Below are 15,981 nucleotides of genomic sequence, written 5' to 3'. Positions count from 1 at the left end.
AGAACAACTGCAATACCCCGAACTGTAAGGCGGGTACAGCTACAGCGCAATGCTGTATTGGTGAAGATTCCCAATGACAGAATCAAACGACACTCCAACAAGCTGTTTATGTTGGAGTATCTACAGCGTTGTCTGTCGATATGTCTGGATGGAACAAAATCGACACAAGTCGAATAGTCTACCAAATAGAGCGTATGGCATGTAATTCCTGTTTGCTTTCAAAACAGCTGAATGTGACATGTAACCAGTTTTCGTAGACAGCCGCCTTAAAGGCCGTGATCAGGAAATTGACGAGGTAAGGAAACCACAGGAAAAGCCTAAAATTCGGTTTGTAGATTACAGAAACGGATGAGAGTCTGTTCAACCTTAGTGCTCCTGAAAAAAGTGCGTGGAAAAGAACGTTCTTCCTTATGAAATCGGTAGCAACACCGAACCCTTCAGCATCCGCCGCGTCCACGAGCAAGCAGTCCAAAACTAATGAAGCCCACTCACCAGCCTATTCAAAACAATGGATAGGAGGGTACACGTTCTAACGTCCACACCGTTTTTTTTTCTTATGACGATTGTGGGTGAATGACCGATACCACAGTCGATTCCATAATCCAAAACCCGAACTTTACGTTTCCCACAGGTTTTCTCTACCATGACAGTTTCGTGATACGCTGCCTTAAAAGCAGCTACACAGAAAGTGATCGTGTATTTAATCGCTCAACCACTGGACCAAAAACACATTTTGATCTCGGAACACACCGATTTACAATAATCATGCTACTGTGTTGTTTCCTTGATGTCGGATCCTACGGCAAGGAGGCGGCTAGCTTGAGGACAGATCTTCCCTACTTCCCGCTACTTTTGTATGTGCTGGATAGAGTCAGTTTTATGAATTCGTTATTTTTTTTCCTTTTGATAAACTTTATCCAGTGAACCAATCGCTGCTCCTACTGGGTTTGAAGCCCTCCTTTCGTGACTACAAAAACTACTAACTTCTGTCCTAAAATCCGTCGCCGACGGTTTAATCCATCGCAATCCGTCGCAATTCTTGGGAATGGGCAAAACTAAATTTGAAAATACTATTCGAAAGAAAATAAGTTGCTGATTTCAAATATACTTCAAGAATTTAGTTCTGACGAATGTATGACCTCAAAACAAGAAAAGTCTCCCCTACCCTTGTTAGTTACTTTCACACCTCCCTAATCCTGCCATTGGGGTATCTCGCGGATACATCTGCGTGGAAGTAAAAGGTGTTTATAGGATTTCTCAAGATTAGACAAAATCTCTATTATATTCGTAATCAAGAAGTTATTCAGAGCATTTTGGTATCCCACATCATATGTGGGTTCGATATTTCCATTTTCCTCGAAAATTGACGAAATTCCTTCATTCAAAGTAGCATCTAGATTTGAAGGTGTTTAGTTTTGTCAATTTCAAACTAACAACTGTGATATATTTCGATATTTGTTGCAAATTTTCAACAGCTGTCAACGGTTCATATAAATATTTTTTTTTAATGTTTAACGTCCGGTTTTGGAAGTGAGAACTATGTGTCATTGCGTCACGATTAATTTATATTCGAATATAATGGTGTCTCCGTGTCACTGAATCGCCAGAGGAGTCGCCAACTGGAAGCATGAGGTGCCTGGAAAACCATGCCTGGGCCACGATAACTATTCCAGCTATATAATATCGCCCGGTATATGAGTGGCGGAGTCAGTGCTAAAATTTCTTAAAAGTTTGTAAATCGAAGTGAATCTGACATCATTCGAAAGAGTGTCAAAAGCAAGTACCGAATTGCGAGATTTGAGTGTTCATTTCAAGCCGCTGACAGCTGTTCAGAATTTGGAACAAAACGAAATATAGCAAAGTTAATGTTATAGCAATCTATACCTTTTTATTAACTTCGAATGAAGGAATTCCGTCAATTTTCGAAGAGTGTGGAAATTTCGAACCCGCATATGATGTGGGATACCAAGATGCCCTGAATAACTTACTGATTAGGACTAAAATAGAGATTCCGTCTAATTTTGTGAAATTAGCGCAAATATTATGAACATCTCTTACTTCCACGCAGATGTATCCGCGAGATAACCCAATGGCAGGATTGGGAAGATGTAAAAATAATTAACGAGGGTTGGAGAAACTTTGTTTGTTTTCAGGCCAAGCATTTGTCGAAAATGAATTCTAAATTAAAGTATATTTGAAATCAACAGCTCATTTGCTTTTGAATGGTATTTTCAAAATTTAATTCTGTCCACTTCCAGTATGATAGTATTATTCGTTTTTCACTAACACAACAACCGGAACTTTGTTGGGATCTTCTCGTGTCTAGGGATCCCGCTTAGTATCGTCTAACGAGATCAAATTTTGTTTTTTAGTGTATGGCAGTGCAAATAATGATATATAGAGCGGATTTTTAACAATTCGCAGCGAACATGTTTTCGTAAGGCAGAAAGTGGCCGGTTAGATGATTTCAGTGAGGTTCAATGAGGTCCCAATGCGCAAACTTATTCTGTGAGCATGTCGAAAACAAGTAGGAAGATCTCGAAGTTCTCATCGTAGTGTACTTGGGATATTTGCGATGGATGCTGTTGATTAAAGCGTATGCCAAAATTGATAAAATACGGGAAATCCCATGGGAACCGTAAAGTTCGATTTGTAGATTACGGAACTCAGCGTTGCTCTGTTCACCCTCCCTCATGGTCCTAAAGAAACGGCGTGGGAGACGGCATTCCTTCCTACGAGATAAGTTATGACGCACCTTCCCTGTGCACACGCCCCGTCCATGAGCGAGCGGTTGAAGATCAATAGTGAATCATCATCGACCTAATCAAGTAAAACAAGTGAATAGGCTTCTAAGGGGACTGGAACGTGTGCAAAGGAATGTGTTCTAACGTAACTCGTAGGAAGAAACCCCGTTTCCACGCCGTGTTTCACGACGATTAAGGGAAGCTGGCCCGAGCCACGCTGGGTTCCGTAGTCTACAATGCGAACTCTACAAAGTCTTTCAGATTTCCGTACTACGTCAATCTCATGAAACGCTGCCTTTAAAGTTTTGAAGCAAGGAAGTCTTTTCCAGTGTTTTTGGATGTCTCGCCTATAGGAATACTCATGCTAATTGCTCATCAATTTGTTTGTTTTACTAATTAAGAAAAGTGGACATAACTCGGAGAAATGTTCCCATTTTCGATAGTACTGGCTTTTTGAGAATTTACGATGATTCAGATGAACTACCGTTCCGCTAACTTGCGGAAAATTATTGTCTACTCTGCTGTGGTGATAGTCTTCATTTACAATCTGTTCCCAGTTGTTTCGGTATGTGTAAGCAGTTTTTCTTATGTGACAATTTCATTGTTAAATCAACAGGCTTGCATACTCGCATGAAGCTATCCGATGCTACTTTACTTCAAAGGGAAAGTCCGGCGTTGTCTTCCTTGTTAGGGAAGTAATCAATGCTAGAAACGAAGAAATGTGGGAATGTTTAGTATTCCTGATTTTCCTAATTTCAATTTCTTTGCGTTCACTGTACTCTTCGACAAGGCCTTCATTTACCATCTCCCTTATGACAACTACAGCTATCGGTAAGGCATTTATTGGTATGTATTTGAAATTTCAGAGTAGGATAGGGTTCGAGTGACTGCTAAAGGAGAGTTGTGCAAGATTTTTTTCCTACTCTCAGTACGAACCAATGAGTTGGTCTAGAGGTTCCTTTGGATTCTGCGTCTCCGGGTCTCTGCCTCCTTACCTTTCACAAGCGCCGTCTCGAAAGTACTATGTGCATGAGAAAGGCGAGAGAGTCGATAGACAGGGTTACGATTTTCAAGAACATGGATATTGGAGCCGATACTGGACTTTTGACAATGAAGAACTACTTGTATCCAAAAGATCTCCTGTGGGACTGGTGGCTGTGCATCGGACGTTATCAAATAATCCCTGGTGTTATCACAACAGTCATCGCCGTCCACTGCTCTGAAGTCGACTTTTCAAAAGACTTTCTCTGAAAATCAAAGACCGGCTAGACAGAACTCCCCTGTCCTGGGTTTTCTTTGTATATGAGTCCACTAACGATTACCTACACTTCTCAGTGATCAATTTCGTGAAGGAATGTTTAAAGATGGCGACGACCTGGCGATCACTGGAGTTTCTTCGGTTACAAGTTCTCCAAATTCTAGAGAGAGATGCAACCACTTGCTCAGTTGCAGCAAGGTGTTAGTAGTTGAAGGAGTTCGAGATCTAAATTTCCTTCTAACGCAGCTTCTAGGCTGAAGCTGATTTCTCGGGCGAGTTAAAGGCGTCATCCCACAAATCTGAGGTGGTACGGATTTCAAGTAGAGTATTGGTATACGGGATCGTAGATTATGGAGAGAGGGGTGATCCCGTTCATTTCTTCCTAATTGCCGTAAAAAACGGCCCGGAAGAAACGGCTTCGGGGCTCCAGCGCGCCATTTTCTACAAGGACTTCGATTGGAGCGCGCCGGCCTTGTGCACGCACCGCACCTTCCGGGCCGTTTTTTACGGCAATTAGGAAGAAATGGACAAAATCACCCTCCTCTCCATAATCTACTATCCCGTATACGAATACTCCACCTGAAATCCATACCACCTCAGATTCGTGGGGTGATGCCTCTAAAGCAGTAGCTACTTCTTTTCAAACACCAGCAAAGTTTATGTAATAATAAATAAACTTAAACAGACACTGCAAAACCGATCTAGATGGGGTCCTTTCAAAATTGACATGGGGAACACAAAAAATCCCTTTTGTTTTCATGTTATTGAATACAAATCTACTAGGTGATACCAGCCCTGATTTTAGGTTCTCTATGATGATCCCACATACTTCCCTAATGATGTCAGTAAACTTGAACATACTGCACCAAATGTTACTAGGTAGGTGAATAATAAAACACCTTTGATTTTTGTCTCAGGCAGGTCGAAGCTGCGCGGTGTAACTGGCAATTGCGGTCGAGGTGATAGCCTTGCAGAACGATAAGGGTCCTGCCTCGATCTCAACTGCTAGTTGCACCGATTCGAATGCAGTCTACGTGCGCAGGTGCACCGCGCTTTAAAGGCAGCGTATCACGAAACTGAATACGATATTACGAAAACCTTAGGGACTTGGAAGTGTTCGGTTTGTAGATTTCGGAAGCAAGCGTGGCTCCGCTCAACTTCCTCTGATCATAAAAGAACGGCGTGAAAGACGCCGTCCTTTCTTACGAAGTGAGTTGGAATGCACCACCCTTTTGCACGCTCAGTGCGAGCGGTTGAAAATCAATGGTCTCTTCACCAACATATTTAAGTTAGATCAATTAATAGGCTGCTTGGGGGACTGGAACGTGTAGAAGGAGACGTGTTTCACCGTACCTCTTAGGAACAAACGCCGTTCCCTCCCGGTTTTTTTTACGACGATCAGGGCAAGTTGAGCGCACCGCTGGGTTCCGTAATCTACAATCCAAACTCCATGACTTTTTTCGTAGAATGTCGTTCCTTGATACATTGCCTTTAGGCTGTTGTGACCGGAGTATATGGTGCGTGTAGAGTCACAACCAGACACCCGACGCGGCACTTTCGGCTCAGAATAGCAGTGATTAGTCACCAAAATCATGGGCGTGAATTTGCCCGTCTTGTTGTAACTATCCGGGCAGTCCTCCTTTTTAACTGCGTGGTCGCCGTAACACGCATTGTCTCAGCCTGAGGCGCCACCTCCTCCGTGGGTACGGCTGAAAGTACTCGCTTCCGCCGATCCAAGAGTCAATAATTGCCGATATAAGGATGGCGTTGATGGCAACGAAAATATTAGGTTGAGTCAAAAGTTCTCGGACAAAGTGACAATATTTTTATTTATTTTACAATTTTTAAATGATAAATGTAAATTATTTGAAGTATGCCCCATTCGCATCCATGGTCTTCTGCCAACGTTTAGGCAGATCATAGACGTCCTTGCTCCAGATCGCTGGGGACTGCATCTTGAAGAACTGCTCGAGTGCCTTCTTGATGTCGTCGCGGGTTTGGAAGTCTTGACCATCCAGATGACGTTGGAGATAGGAAAAAAGGTGGTTATTCGAGGGAACAAGGTCTGGGGAGTACGGTGGGTGTGGTAAAATGGTCCAACCGAATTTCATCAGTTTGGCTTTGGTCGTTCTTGCAATGTGCGGCCGAGCGTTGTTGTGCTGGAAGTAGAATTCGCGCTGCTGCGGGCGTGCATTTTCGAGATTTGTCTTCAAATTCTTCAGTTGCTCAATGTAGACGACTGCGGCCACTGTATATGCCTGAGCGAGCAGCTCCCAGTATTCGACGCCGTGTATGCTCCACCAGATGCAGACCATAACCTTTTTGGCGTGTACGTTGAGTTTAGGGACGTCTCCTGCACCCGTACCTTTGTCAACCCATTGGGTACGCCGGTGAATGTTAGAATAGGAAATTCACTTCTCATCCCCGGTGGCTATGTGCCCAAGCCAAGTGTGGGTGCGCTTGAGCGTGAGGAGGAAAAGTGCCATATCAGCGCGGCAGTCCATGTCATACTGCGTCAGAGCATGTGGTACTCATCGACCTAGTCTTCGCACCTTGCTGATTGACTTGAATTCGGGAACAACTGTGGTTTGACTCATCCCAAGAGCAACTGTCAGCTCGCGAGTGGTTTGAAACGGATCGGCATCCACCTGTCTCCGCAGGAAGACCAAATCCAACTCCATCGGGCGTCCCGAACGGTCTTCATCTTCAATGGAATAGTCGCCCTACGCGAGCTTCGAGTACCACTTGTAGACTGTACTTCTAGCGGGGACGTGCTCCTTGTAAACTTCCTTCAGACGTCTATCGATATCCGCGGGTTCTTGGCCAGATAGGTGGAGAAAGAGTATGACGTTGCGGTGGTGGAGTGACGACGGGTTGAAATTGCGCTGCATAGTGGCAGGAAGGGAACTGGCTCAGTGTAATTGTTAACTTTGAAGAGCCTTTTATACTCTATCGAACGATAGCTAACACATCCATTTTGTCGGCTCTTTGCTGAGTGATGATCTCTAGAAATCATCACTACCACATTGTCCGAGAACTTTCAACTCAACCTAATAAATTATGCTGCGATTCAAACCTCAAGAAAAACGCTTACGTAGCCGTTACGACCACTTTCCTCCTAGTTTCTAACTCTCTTTTGCCCTCGTCGTCTTATCAATTAGCGGACAATTATTAATTAGGAAGCGGAGACCTCTTGAAGCCGAGAATGTAGCGGCTGAGGCCGGCACAATGCTTTCTGCTGCGAATGTAAACATAATTTTTGTTGTCTCTATTACTGCAATTCAAGGTTCTTCTTGCCCAACATTGCTATCGTTGTGGTCGTAACGGAGAACACCAAAATGGAGACGTATGCTAAAGCTATAAGTAGGTTTAGCACTGGTAAAGAACTTTTGTTTCAACATTTTTACTTGTGAACAAGAACTTAATATTTGTGGACATCATTTGAGAACTCGGGGATTCAGAAAAACTATGGGAAAAACGCTTATTGGGGCTATATAGACACAAAGTTTCAAAAACGTCCCTTTTGCTTCCAGTGTTTTTTTTTTCAGTTAGCGTCTCATGCTACGCGAAAGTTCAGAACTACAGCTTTCGTATTCTCAACTCTGGACAGTATCGACATAACTGTACCCAAAAAGACGTAAGTTCATGTAGCTTTCATATATAAATTACAAGAGGTACTATAGGCGAGTCACAACGACACGACCCAAAGCTTAGACCAATCGCGCAACTGCACCAGACTTAGGTCAGGATCAAGCGTGTGATGGGATTTTCCCGTTGGGGGGTCGTGAAGGGAGGGGTTGCAAGGGAGGGGAAAGGAAGTGTGCTGTGGGCACTGGTGAGCGGAGCATAACATGATAATCAGAACAAAATATTACGCACTCTTAAACAATCATATAGATTACAAAATATTGCATTAACTATTATTAAAACATTATATACGAATTATTTAATTACAAATTTACGTTTAATATTTATTACTTTTATTCCATTTATTTATTTAGTTATAAATTATATGCAAAATATTATATTAAATATTAACATACAATAATATAGTAAGTTATTATAACCACGATAATATTGTGGTTTTGAGCAGTTTAAAAAGTGGATTCAATGGGATTTAATGACCAGAAAAACTTAGATTCCGTGCACATTGTTACATTTCAGAGGGAGACCGCAAATAACTTGAGATAGGACGCAGATAAGAGGACTTAAAGGAATAATTCGGTTTTAATAATTTTTTTTTATAGGGGAAGGTTTATTCTACAAAATAGTCACATTGCTGTTTTTGAGACCTTCTAGTTTCATCTTTGGATTTCAGACGAAACAAAATTTAAAATTTTTCGATTTTTTTTTTGAATTTTCCATCTAAACTTTAGGTGAGCCAGAAAAGAAGAAATCCTGGATGTGGAGATTCCTTCAGTTTTTCTATACAAATATATGAGTGATTTATTAAAATGCCGTCCCGCTTTTCTGGAATGGAAAAATCTGCCAAATCCCGATTCCTGTTCGGGCGCTGAAAAGTATATGATCTTGAACAAAGTCTACTAGTAACTCGGAACAACGTAATGCTAAACAAATTAGGTATTACAGTATGCTGTAGTCGAGAATTCCCTCTATCAGATGCTATATCACGCAATTTCCTGTGCTTGTTGTGTGTTTTTCCCATCTAAATTCCAGAAAAAAGAAACTGGGAGGTTGCAAAAAACAGTGGTGTGACTGTTTTGTAGGGCAAATCTTCTTCTCTGGAAAACTTCCTAAAATATTTCCCTTTGTATTCTTATCATGAATTTATTTGCGATCTCCCAGACCTAACAAAAACTTTTTTGTTCGTTAAATTCTATTAAATGCATCACCCCACAAATTTGGGGTGGTATAGATTTCCGATGGCTAATGACAATACGGGCTCGTCGATTGCAGAAACGGGTGGGATAACGCTCATTCTTCCTAATTACCGCAAAAAAAGGTCCTGAAGATGCGGCGCGTGCACGAGGCTGGCGCGCTCCAATAGAACTCGTCATAAAGAACAACGTCGCGGAACGTTCGGAGTTCTATTGGACTGCGCCTCCCTTGTGCACGTGCCGCATCTTTCGGAACTTCTTTTTTTGGGCGATTGGGAAGAAGTGAGCGTTAACCCACCCGTTTTTGCAGTTCGCAATCCCGAATAGTCATTAGCCATCGGAAATCCCTACCACCCAAAATTCGTGAGGTGATGCCTTTAAATGCACTTTTAAGCTAAACTAAAAATTACGTACAATTAGATTCTTCGTCTTTAAGAGATGGTTTCAAGTTTCCAACTCTTTTGCAAAAATCTGACTCGGCGAGTTGTCGAACCTGTATCGTCGCATTCCACATTGTCGAAACAAAATGTTGATTGATTAGTTCTTTTTTCATTTCAACAACATAAACTAGCTCCTTCTGCTGTTTGTTGTCTGTTGGCTTCTGTCAGCTACCAAATTTCACATTCGCCATTTGTTTCTTAGCTAATTTTCGATTTTTATTTTCCGAAGCTCGAAATTTCCAATATATTTAATCGGCAGCAACCGAGAAGTGTCGCAGCAACGTTGGAGGAAAAAGAAGGAGAGAAGGAAGTTTTGTCCCATCACTACGCTTGACCCTTCTTTAGGTCATTTTGACCCCTCCAGTGAAAAGAAACCTGGAGAAGTCGATGACCTTGCTTGTTTCCCAGTTTACCGCAAAACGCTACGGATTCCTTATCGTTTTTTGATCCAATGACTCGGTGTAGCCGGATGAACAAGTATAGGTGGAGAAAGTGGATGTTTTGTGCTGTTAAGCTGAGTATTATATGCAAATCACATCAACGACATGAATCTCGGCGCAGTTGCGTCGGCACCCGCTCTCAAAGTGGTGGGGTTGAGCTATAGTAAGGTTAAAACGACATGAAGCACGGTGCAATTGCGTACGCGGCGGTACAGGGGAAGCGTAGCTTGTGACGGTACCTCCTCGCTTCCAACTGCTGTCTCCACCGTGCCGTTTCGAGAGCGTACGCAAGCGAATCGTCCCTCATGTTGTTTTGACCCGACTATAGCATCTGGGATTGATGGCGGGCCTTTGATAGTACCACTCATCGCTGCAGTTCGTGAAGGTCCCACGTCGATTCCAATCGCTAGCTTCGCCGCGCCGCATTGCGCGCAGCCGCTTACGCGACGGCACCGTGCTTCAGATCGCTTTGACTCGACTATAGCTCCGAACTTTCGAGTGTTCCTATACGTTTGCATCTTTTATAACTTTTAAGCAACTGCCACATTTTACATAACTACCTAGAAGTTCCTTCAACGTCATTGCATTGTTGCAAATACATTAGATTCATTCGACTACATTCTATTTATAGATGCTGATATGGGTGTTGTTAATCCAGAAAGGTAATATTTTATATTGACACTCTATGTATTTTCCGGGAGATATTAACACAAACGTCTCATTAGAGCACATTTCAGGCGTATTGAAGAGTATTTGGATTCTAAGGCTGATATTATCTTTTACGATCGTTTTTACAACTGGGAAATAGCTGCAGGTTCTTACTTGGTGAAAAATACTGAATGGTCGCAAAAGTTTCTTCATGGTAGGTCAAAATAAGCTTAGTTATTCTCTTATTTTCTTTTAAATAGACGCTACTTTCTTTTTTTCAAAACTACAGGCTTTGCAAACTATGAACAACGATTACCGAAAAGTTTTCATGGGACAGACAACGGAGCTCTGCACGTATGTTCATGCCAATTTTTGGGATTCGAGTTCGTGACTATTCGTGACTTTTGGCAAAGGATCTTGAGAAAAAATAATATCGATCTAAGACTCAATCTACTTAAACGTATTTTTAATCATTTCTAGGAACTAAAGAAATGTGAAGAAAAAAAAGAGTTTCACTACTGAGGTAAGGTTTAATGCGTCTATTTAGCGAATTGACTCATAAAAGGTATTTTTTCTTGTGACGTATGTGAAGAATTATTCTGAGACAACATAAAGGGTCGTAATACAAGATTTTACTGTAGTTAAAAATCTTTGGTGATAGTAAATGGTGGCTGCCAACTACGATACACAAGTATGAGAATAAATTCCAGTGAAACATGACCACTTTGCATATTCCCAAGGGAACTTGGGAAAATTCAAGACGGAAAATGTTTACGAAGTTTTTGAAGCAGCACAACAACTGCGCCAGGGAGACACAAATGCGCTTAAAGACAGGATACTACAGATCTGATGTGAGGAGGGAATCCGCTAGAAAATCTAGGGATGGGTTTTTATTTTTTAAATTTTTTTTGCGGGATCAGGGGTGGTTCCGCTTATCTCTCTCTGGTCACCGTAAAGAAAAACGGTGTGGGAAGTGCTGTAGTTCCTACGAGATGCCTTAGAAGGGGCTTCTATGTGCACGTTCCGGTCCTTTTCGCAGCCTATTCATTGGTTTTACTTGAATAGGCTGGTGAGAAGACCTCATTGATTTTCGACCGCTCGCTCGTGGACGCGGCACGTGCACAAGGCTAGTACGTTGTGACTGGAATCGCTTCAAAAAGCGTCTTCCCTCTTCCATGGCGCTCTTTTAAGACGGTTAGGTAGAGATGGCCGGAACCAATACGGATCCGCACTTCACAACCCCATCTCTAGCTTTTCCCGCGGATTCCCTCACCTCGTCAGATTCGGGGTATGCTGCCTTTAATATGGAATTTTTCTAACTGCACTAAAACCTTTGCTTTCATTTATGTTCAGGTATATATTGCTGAGCTACTTTTACCAAAAAATCATACTGGTTTGCGTCTATGCGTGGAGATATACGCCAAATCCAAAGGCTACGGAGATCTTTTCTTGTACGAAGCGTGCATTAGACATATTATCGGTGATCATCTGTACTACGGAAAGATCAAAATTCTTCCAAAGGTATGACAACAGCGAGTTAATGTAAATATGAACAGTTAAAAAATCTAAATGAGCCTTTGATTGAATCTTTCCTCAATTAAACAACTGTCTGTTCTTTCAAAGGGCGTCGCATGGACACGTGACAACTGGATTACGAATAGTTTCTGGAATAAGGAACGCGATTTCTTCATTCATGGATGGAAAGACAAACAACTACAGGCTTACAGTAGCATTCCAGTGTTGTGAGTTCGTGTATATAATGATACTTTTGAAGACCAGACACATAAGACTAAAAACTTCTACCATTGCTTCGGAAGAAGTGATGACGACTTAGCCTCTACCTATAGACGAAGTGTTTGTTGTGTGCTAAATTAAAGGCATCACTCCGCGAATCTGGGGTGGTACGGATTTCCGGTGGAGTATTCGTATACGGGATCGTGGATTGGAAGATACGGCTCCGAGCGTTCCGGCGCACTATTTTCTGCAATGAGTTCGATTAGAGCGCGCCAGCCTTGTGCACGCGCCGCGCCTTCCGGGCCGTTTTTTTACGGCAATTAGGGAAGAAATGGACGGAATCACTCCCTCTCCATAATCTACTATGCCGTATACAAATACTCCACCTGAAATCCGCACCACCTCAGATTCGTGGGGTGATGCCTTCAAATATACCTTGCTAATTGAGATGGTTATCAAGGTTTCTACCGTTTGTACGGGGAACCCTTTCTTGTTGAGACCCTCCTCGAATCAGAAATTCCATTTTTGACCAACAAAACTTGAAGTCATCACCCCGCGAATCTGAGGTGGTACGGATTTCAGGTGGAGTATTCGTATACGAGATGGGAGACCACGGAGATAGGGGTGATTCCGTCCATTTCTTCCTAATTGCCGTAAAAAAATGGCCCGGAAGATACGGCTTCAGGCGTTTTGGCGCACTATTTTGCACAAGGAGTTCAACTGGAGCGCGCCAGCCTTGTGCGGCGCCGCATCTTCTGGGCCGTTTTTTACGGCAATTAGGAAGAAATGGAAGGTATCACCGCCCTCTCCGTAGTCTCTCATCCCGTATACGAATACTCCACCTGAAATCTGCACCGCCTCAGATTCGTGAGGTGATGCCTTTAATTGCGAGCAATTTTTTCATTGATTCAGATTGCAATGTTTATTCGTGGCGTATCCATCAGTTGCGCGGGATTCTTCGTCTTCCATTTACCGTTCCACCGAAAGCAGTGCGAATTCGAAAAAGATTTTGTTGGAGAAATATCTTAAAAATTCTCTCCAGTAGTAACCCAAATGGTTTTCGCTCTGAGACCGTTAAAAGTGAAATTCGAGCCTATTCAAAACAAAAGAGGCACCAGCTTACCTTATCATGTGGATGCAAGAAATGATAGCGATGATAAGCGGAATAATATATTGATGGATGATAAGCGAAATTTTACATTCTTCTACTAGAAATTAAAGTAAAATCCATTGAATCTGAATAATAGTGTATCCTCCCACTTTGGATAATAACACAGTAAAAGAAAACATTATGAATTATCTATATATTGCCTTAGGATATGTGGTATTTATGAACTGATGTATATTTTCTCAGGATGAGATTGAAAAGATGAATATGAGGATAAAATCACAGTGCTCGTTTCCAAGAATTTTCCCTGTTTTGAGAAGTTCTCTGGATCACTTTTTTCCACATCTTCTTTACCTCTTTAGTCTTTGGGTTTTTTTTTCAACATTGGTAGCTGACTCCACTGTCGGTTCAGTTACAAATCATAGAGGAAAATCTCGGATCTTTCGCTAATGTCGGATAGTGGGGGGGAGGGGTAACGGAAGTGCAGTAGTAGCAAATCCTAGTAAGTAACAGTGATGGACAATGCGTCGATAGCTTTCAATCCTCCGCTTAGCAAAAGATATGTGAAAAATATTAAAATTAATATAATAAAAATATATTGGAAGTAATTGCCGTGGGATGTACCACCAGTTGTTTACCAGGCAGTAGTGCTTCACCTAGGATGCTCCGTAATCCATGCGCTAGCACAACTGCCCTTAGAATGTCAAAATAATCGATCTGTCACCGCTAACTCTTTCCTAACATAGCCCCTCCCTCCTGACCCAATTCCATTGTTCTAATCCTTGAGTTACTTTCCGAGTGTAACATATAAAGCATTAGTACTAGAAATCTTTACAGATCTGTTTCACCGTCAAGAGGAAAATGGTATAACCCTTTGTCAGGACCAATTCATCTCTCCCTCTGCTCAAATAGGTGAGGACTTGCACATTTTTGTAATAAATGTAAAACTATGCGGTACATGAGTTGTTGGAGAAAAAGTGTCTAAAACCTAAAAGTACGTTCCTTCAGTTTGTTTTCATCTTTTCTCGTTAATTTCGTGAAGACACAAAGCTTTGAGTGTAGGAACATTAGCACAGACCGATGTACATTTTTTCAGCGACTTTTTTATTCGTATTTTAATTGAATAGTAACAAGGCACTATTTTCGCATTTTGTTGGAGTTTGCTCCTCCAAGAATTAGGATGTCTCGTTTGACGCTATGAATCCTACAGAACTTTTTTTTCTTTCAGGAACACAACTTGGAGATATGATAAAAATCTGATTGCATCAAAAAATGACATTAACAAAGTTCTGCGTGAATTTGCTGAGAAGGTAAATCAGAAGAAACTTGCAACGCTTCAGAACCTCTATGAAGTTGCACGAAAGTCAAATAGAACAAAAGTTGACAACAATTTCTTTCCACCAAAGAACACTAGCCTTAAAGGCATTACTCCACGAATCTGAGGTGGTACGGAGGGTTCAGGTGGAGTCCTTTGTATATGGGACCGGTCGGAAAGTCCGCCTAAAGCCGGACTTCAGACTTTCTGTGGTGTTTGCTCCGCTCGTCATCACTGATTAATGAAAATAAATTAATATTAGTGACATTTTTTGCAAAATTAGAATTGTGATTTTTGGATGGATTTTTGGATTGCTTCTAACAACGTTTTCTTCTTTTTCTTAAAGGAAATTTAGGCTAAAGATCCATATTAGTAAACGCGTCAATTCTACATTTGGAGAACATACAAACTTCACCTTTAAGCACCCTTTCGATACCAATGTAATATAAACACGACTTGGAATCATTACGCAAAGTATAGGTTTCCCTTTTGTTTTCCCCAACAATTATCACAGAATGATGTTTCATATAAAATGAAGTGAACGACATCATCGTACTGATAAAGATAGCGTTCCACATCAGATCATGTAAACAGTTGGCTACTATATAAGTAGCAGTTAGCATTCATGTTTCCACTTTCTGAAGAACGGAGGAGTCGTAGAGGTGAAAAGCATAACGGAAAGTGGAACTATGAAACGTTTGCGACGTCCCATTTACCTTTTGCGACATGTACACGAAGTTACTGTGCGATATTTCTATACCCCGACACAGGAATTCGACGTCGGTGGACCCGTCGCACCCCTCTTTCGAATTTCGTGACACACAGACAAACACACGCACATTCACACACACACACACACACAAACAAAAAACACAAAAAAACACAAACACACACACACACACACACACACACACACACACACACACAGACTAAGCTCGTTATTATATATCATGATAGTAGATTATGGAGAGGAGGGTGATTCCGTTCACTTCTTTCTAATTTCTACTAAAAAAAACGGCCCGGAATATGCAGCTTCAGGCGTTCTGGGGCACTATTTTCTACAGGGAGCTCGACTGGGTCGCGCCAGCCTTGTGCGGCGCCGCATCTTCCGGCCGGGAGGTTTTTTTTACGGCATTTAGGAAGAAATGGACGTATCACCTTCCTCTCCATAATATACTATCCCTTATGAGAATACTCCACCTGAAATCTGCACCACCTCAGATTCGTGGGGTGATGCCTTTAAAACGTTTTCCTCTCTCATGTGAATGTTGTTATCTGCTATTCTGTTATGATCTCGTATGTGAATGTTTGGTTATTTATGTTTCCTGTTGATTTTGTGCAATTCGGATTTGATTCTCCACATTTTTATCTTTTATTGAAAAATAAATGAAAGTGGAATTTGAAAAGATTGCAAACAGACAATAATACCATACACAGTGGACTAATCTTGCAATTG

The 15,981-nt window shown here is 41.7% G+C and overlaps 2 protein-coding genes across 2 annotated transcripts; one reads left to right on the top strand and one right to left on the bottom strand.

The window, feature by feature from the left end:
* Positions 1-178: 178 nt before the first annotated feature.
* On the bottom strand, positions 179-599 carry RB195_011408 (uncharacterized protein; the record flags this gene model as incomplete). Its single annotated transcript, XM_064192811.1, has 3 exons — positions 179-317; positions 366-496; positions 579-599. 3 exons carry the CDS (start codon positions 597-599, stop codon positions 179-181), a joined length of 291 nt encoding a protein of 96 aa, XP_064050394.1.
* A 2,620-nt stretch (positions 600-3,219) lies between these two features.
* On the top strand, positions 3,220-14,652 carry RB195_011407 (uncharacterized protein; the record flags this gene model as incomplete). Its single annotated transcript, XM_064192810.1, has 11 exons — positions 3,220-3,309; positions 4,808-4,881; positions 7,289-7,365; positions 7,551-7,639; positions 10,285-10,382; positions 10,458-10,582; positions 10,658-10,722; positions 11,722-11,889; positions 11,992-12,110; positions 14,048-14,122; positions 14,439-14,652. The coding sequence occupies 11 exons, from the start codon at positions 3,220-3,222 to the stop codon at positions 14,650-14,652; spliced, it is 1,194 nt and encodes a 397-aa protein (XP_064050393.1).
* Between the last annotated feature and the right edge of the window lie 1,329 nt (positions 14,653-15,981).

This window comes from Necator americanus, chromosome III (genome assembly GCF_031761385.1).
Source record: "Necator americanus strain Aroian chromosome III, whole genome shotgun sequence".
In the NCBI taxonomy this organism is placed as follows: Eukaryota; Metazoa; Nematoda; class Chromadorea; order Rhabditida; family Ancylostomatidae; genus Necator; species Necator americanus.
The sequence above is the reverse complement of the archived record's forward strand: the minus strand, read 5'-3'. Positions and strand labels throughout refer to the sequence as shown.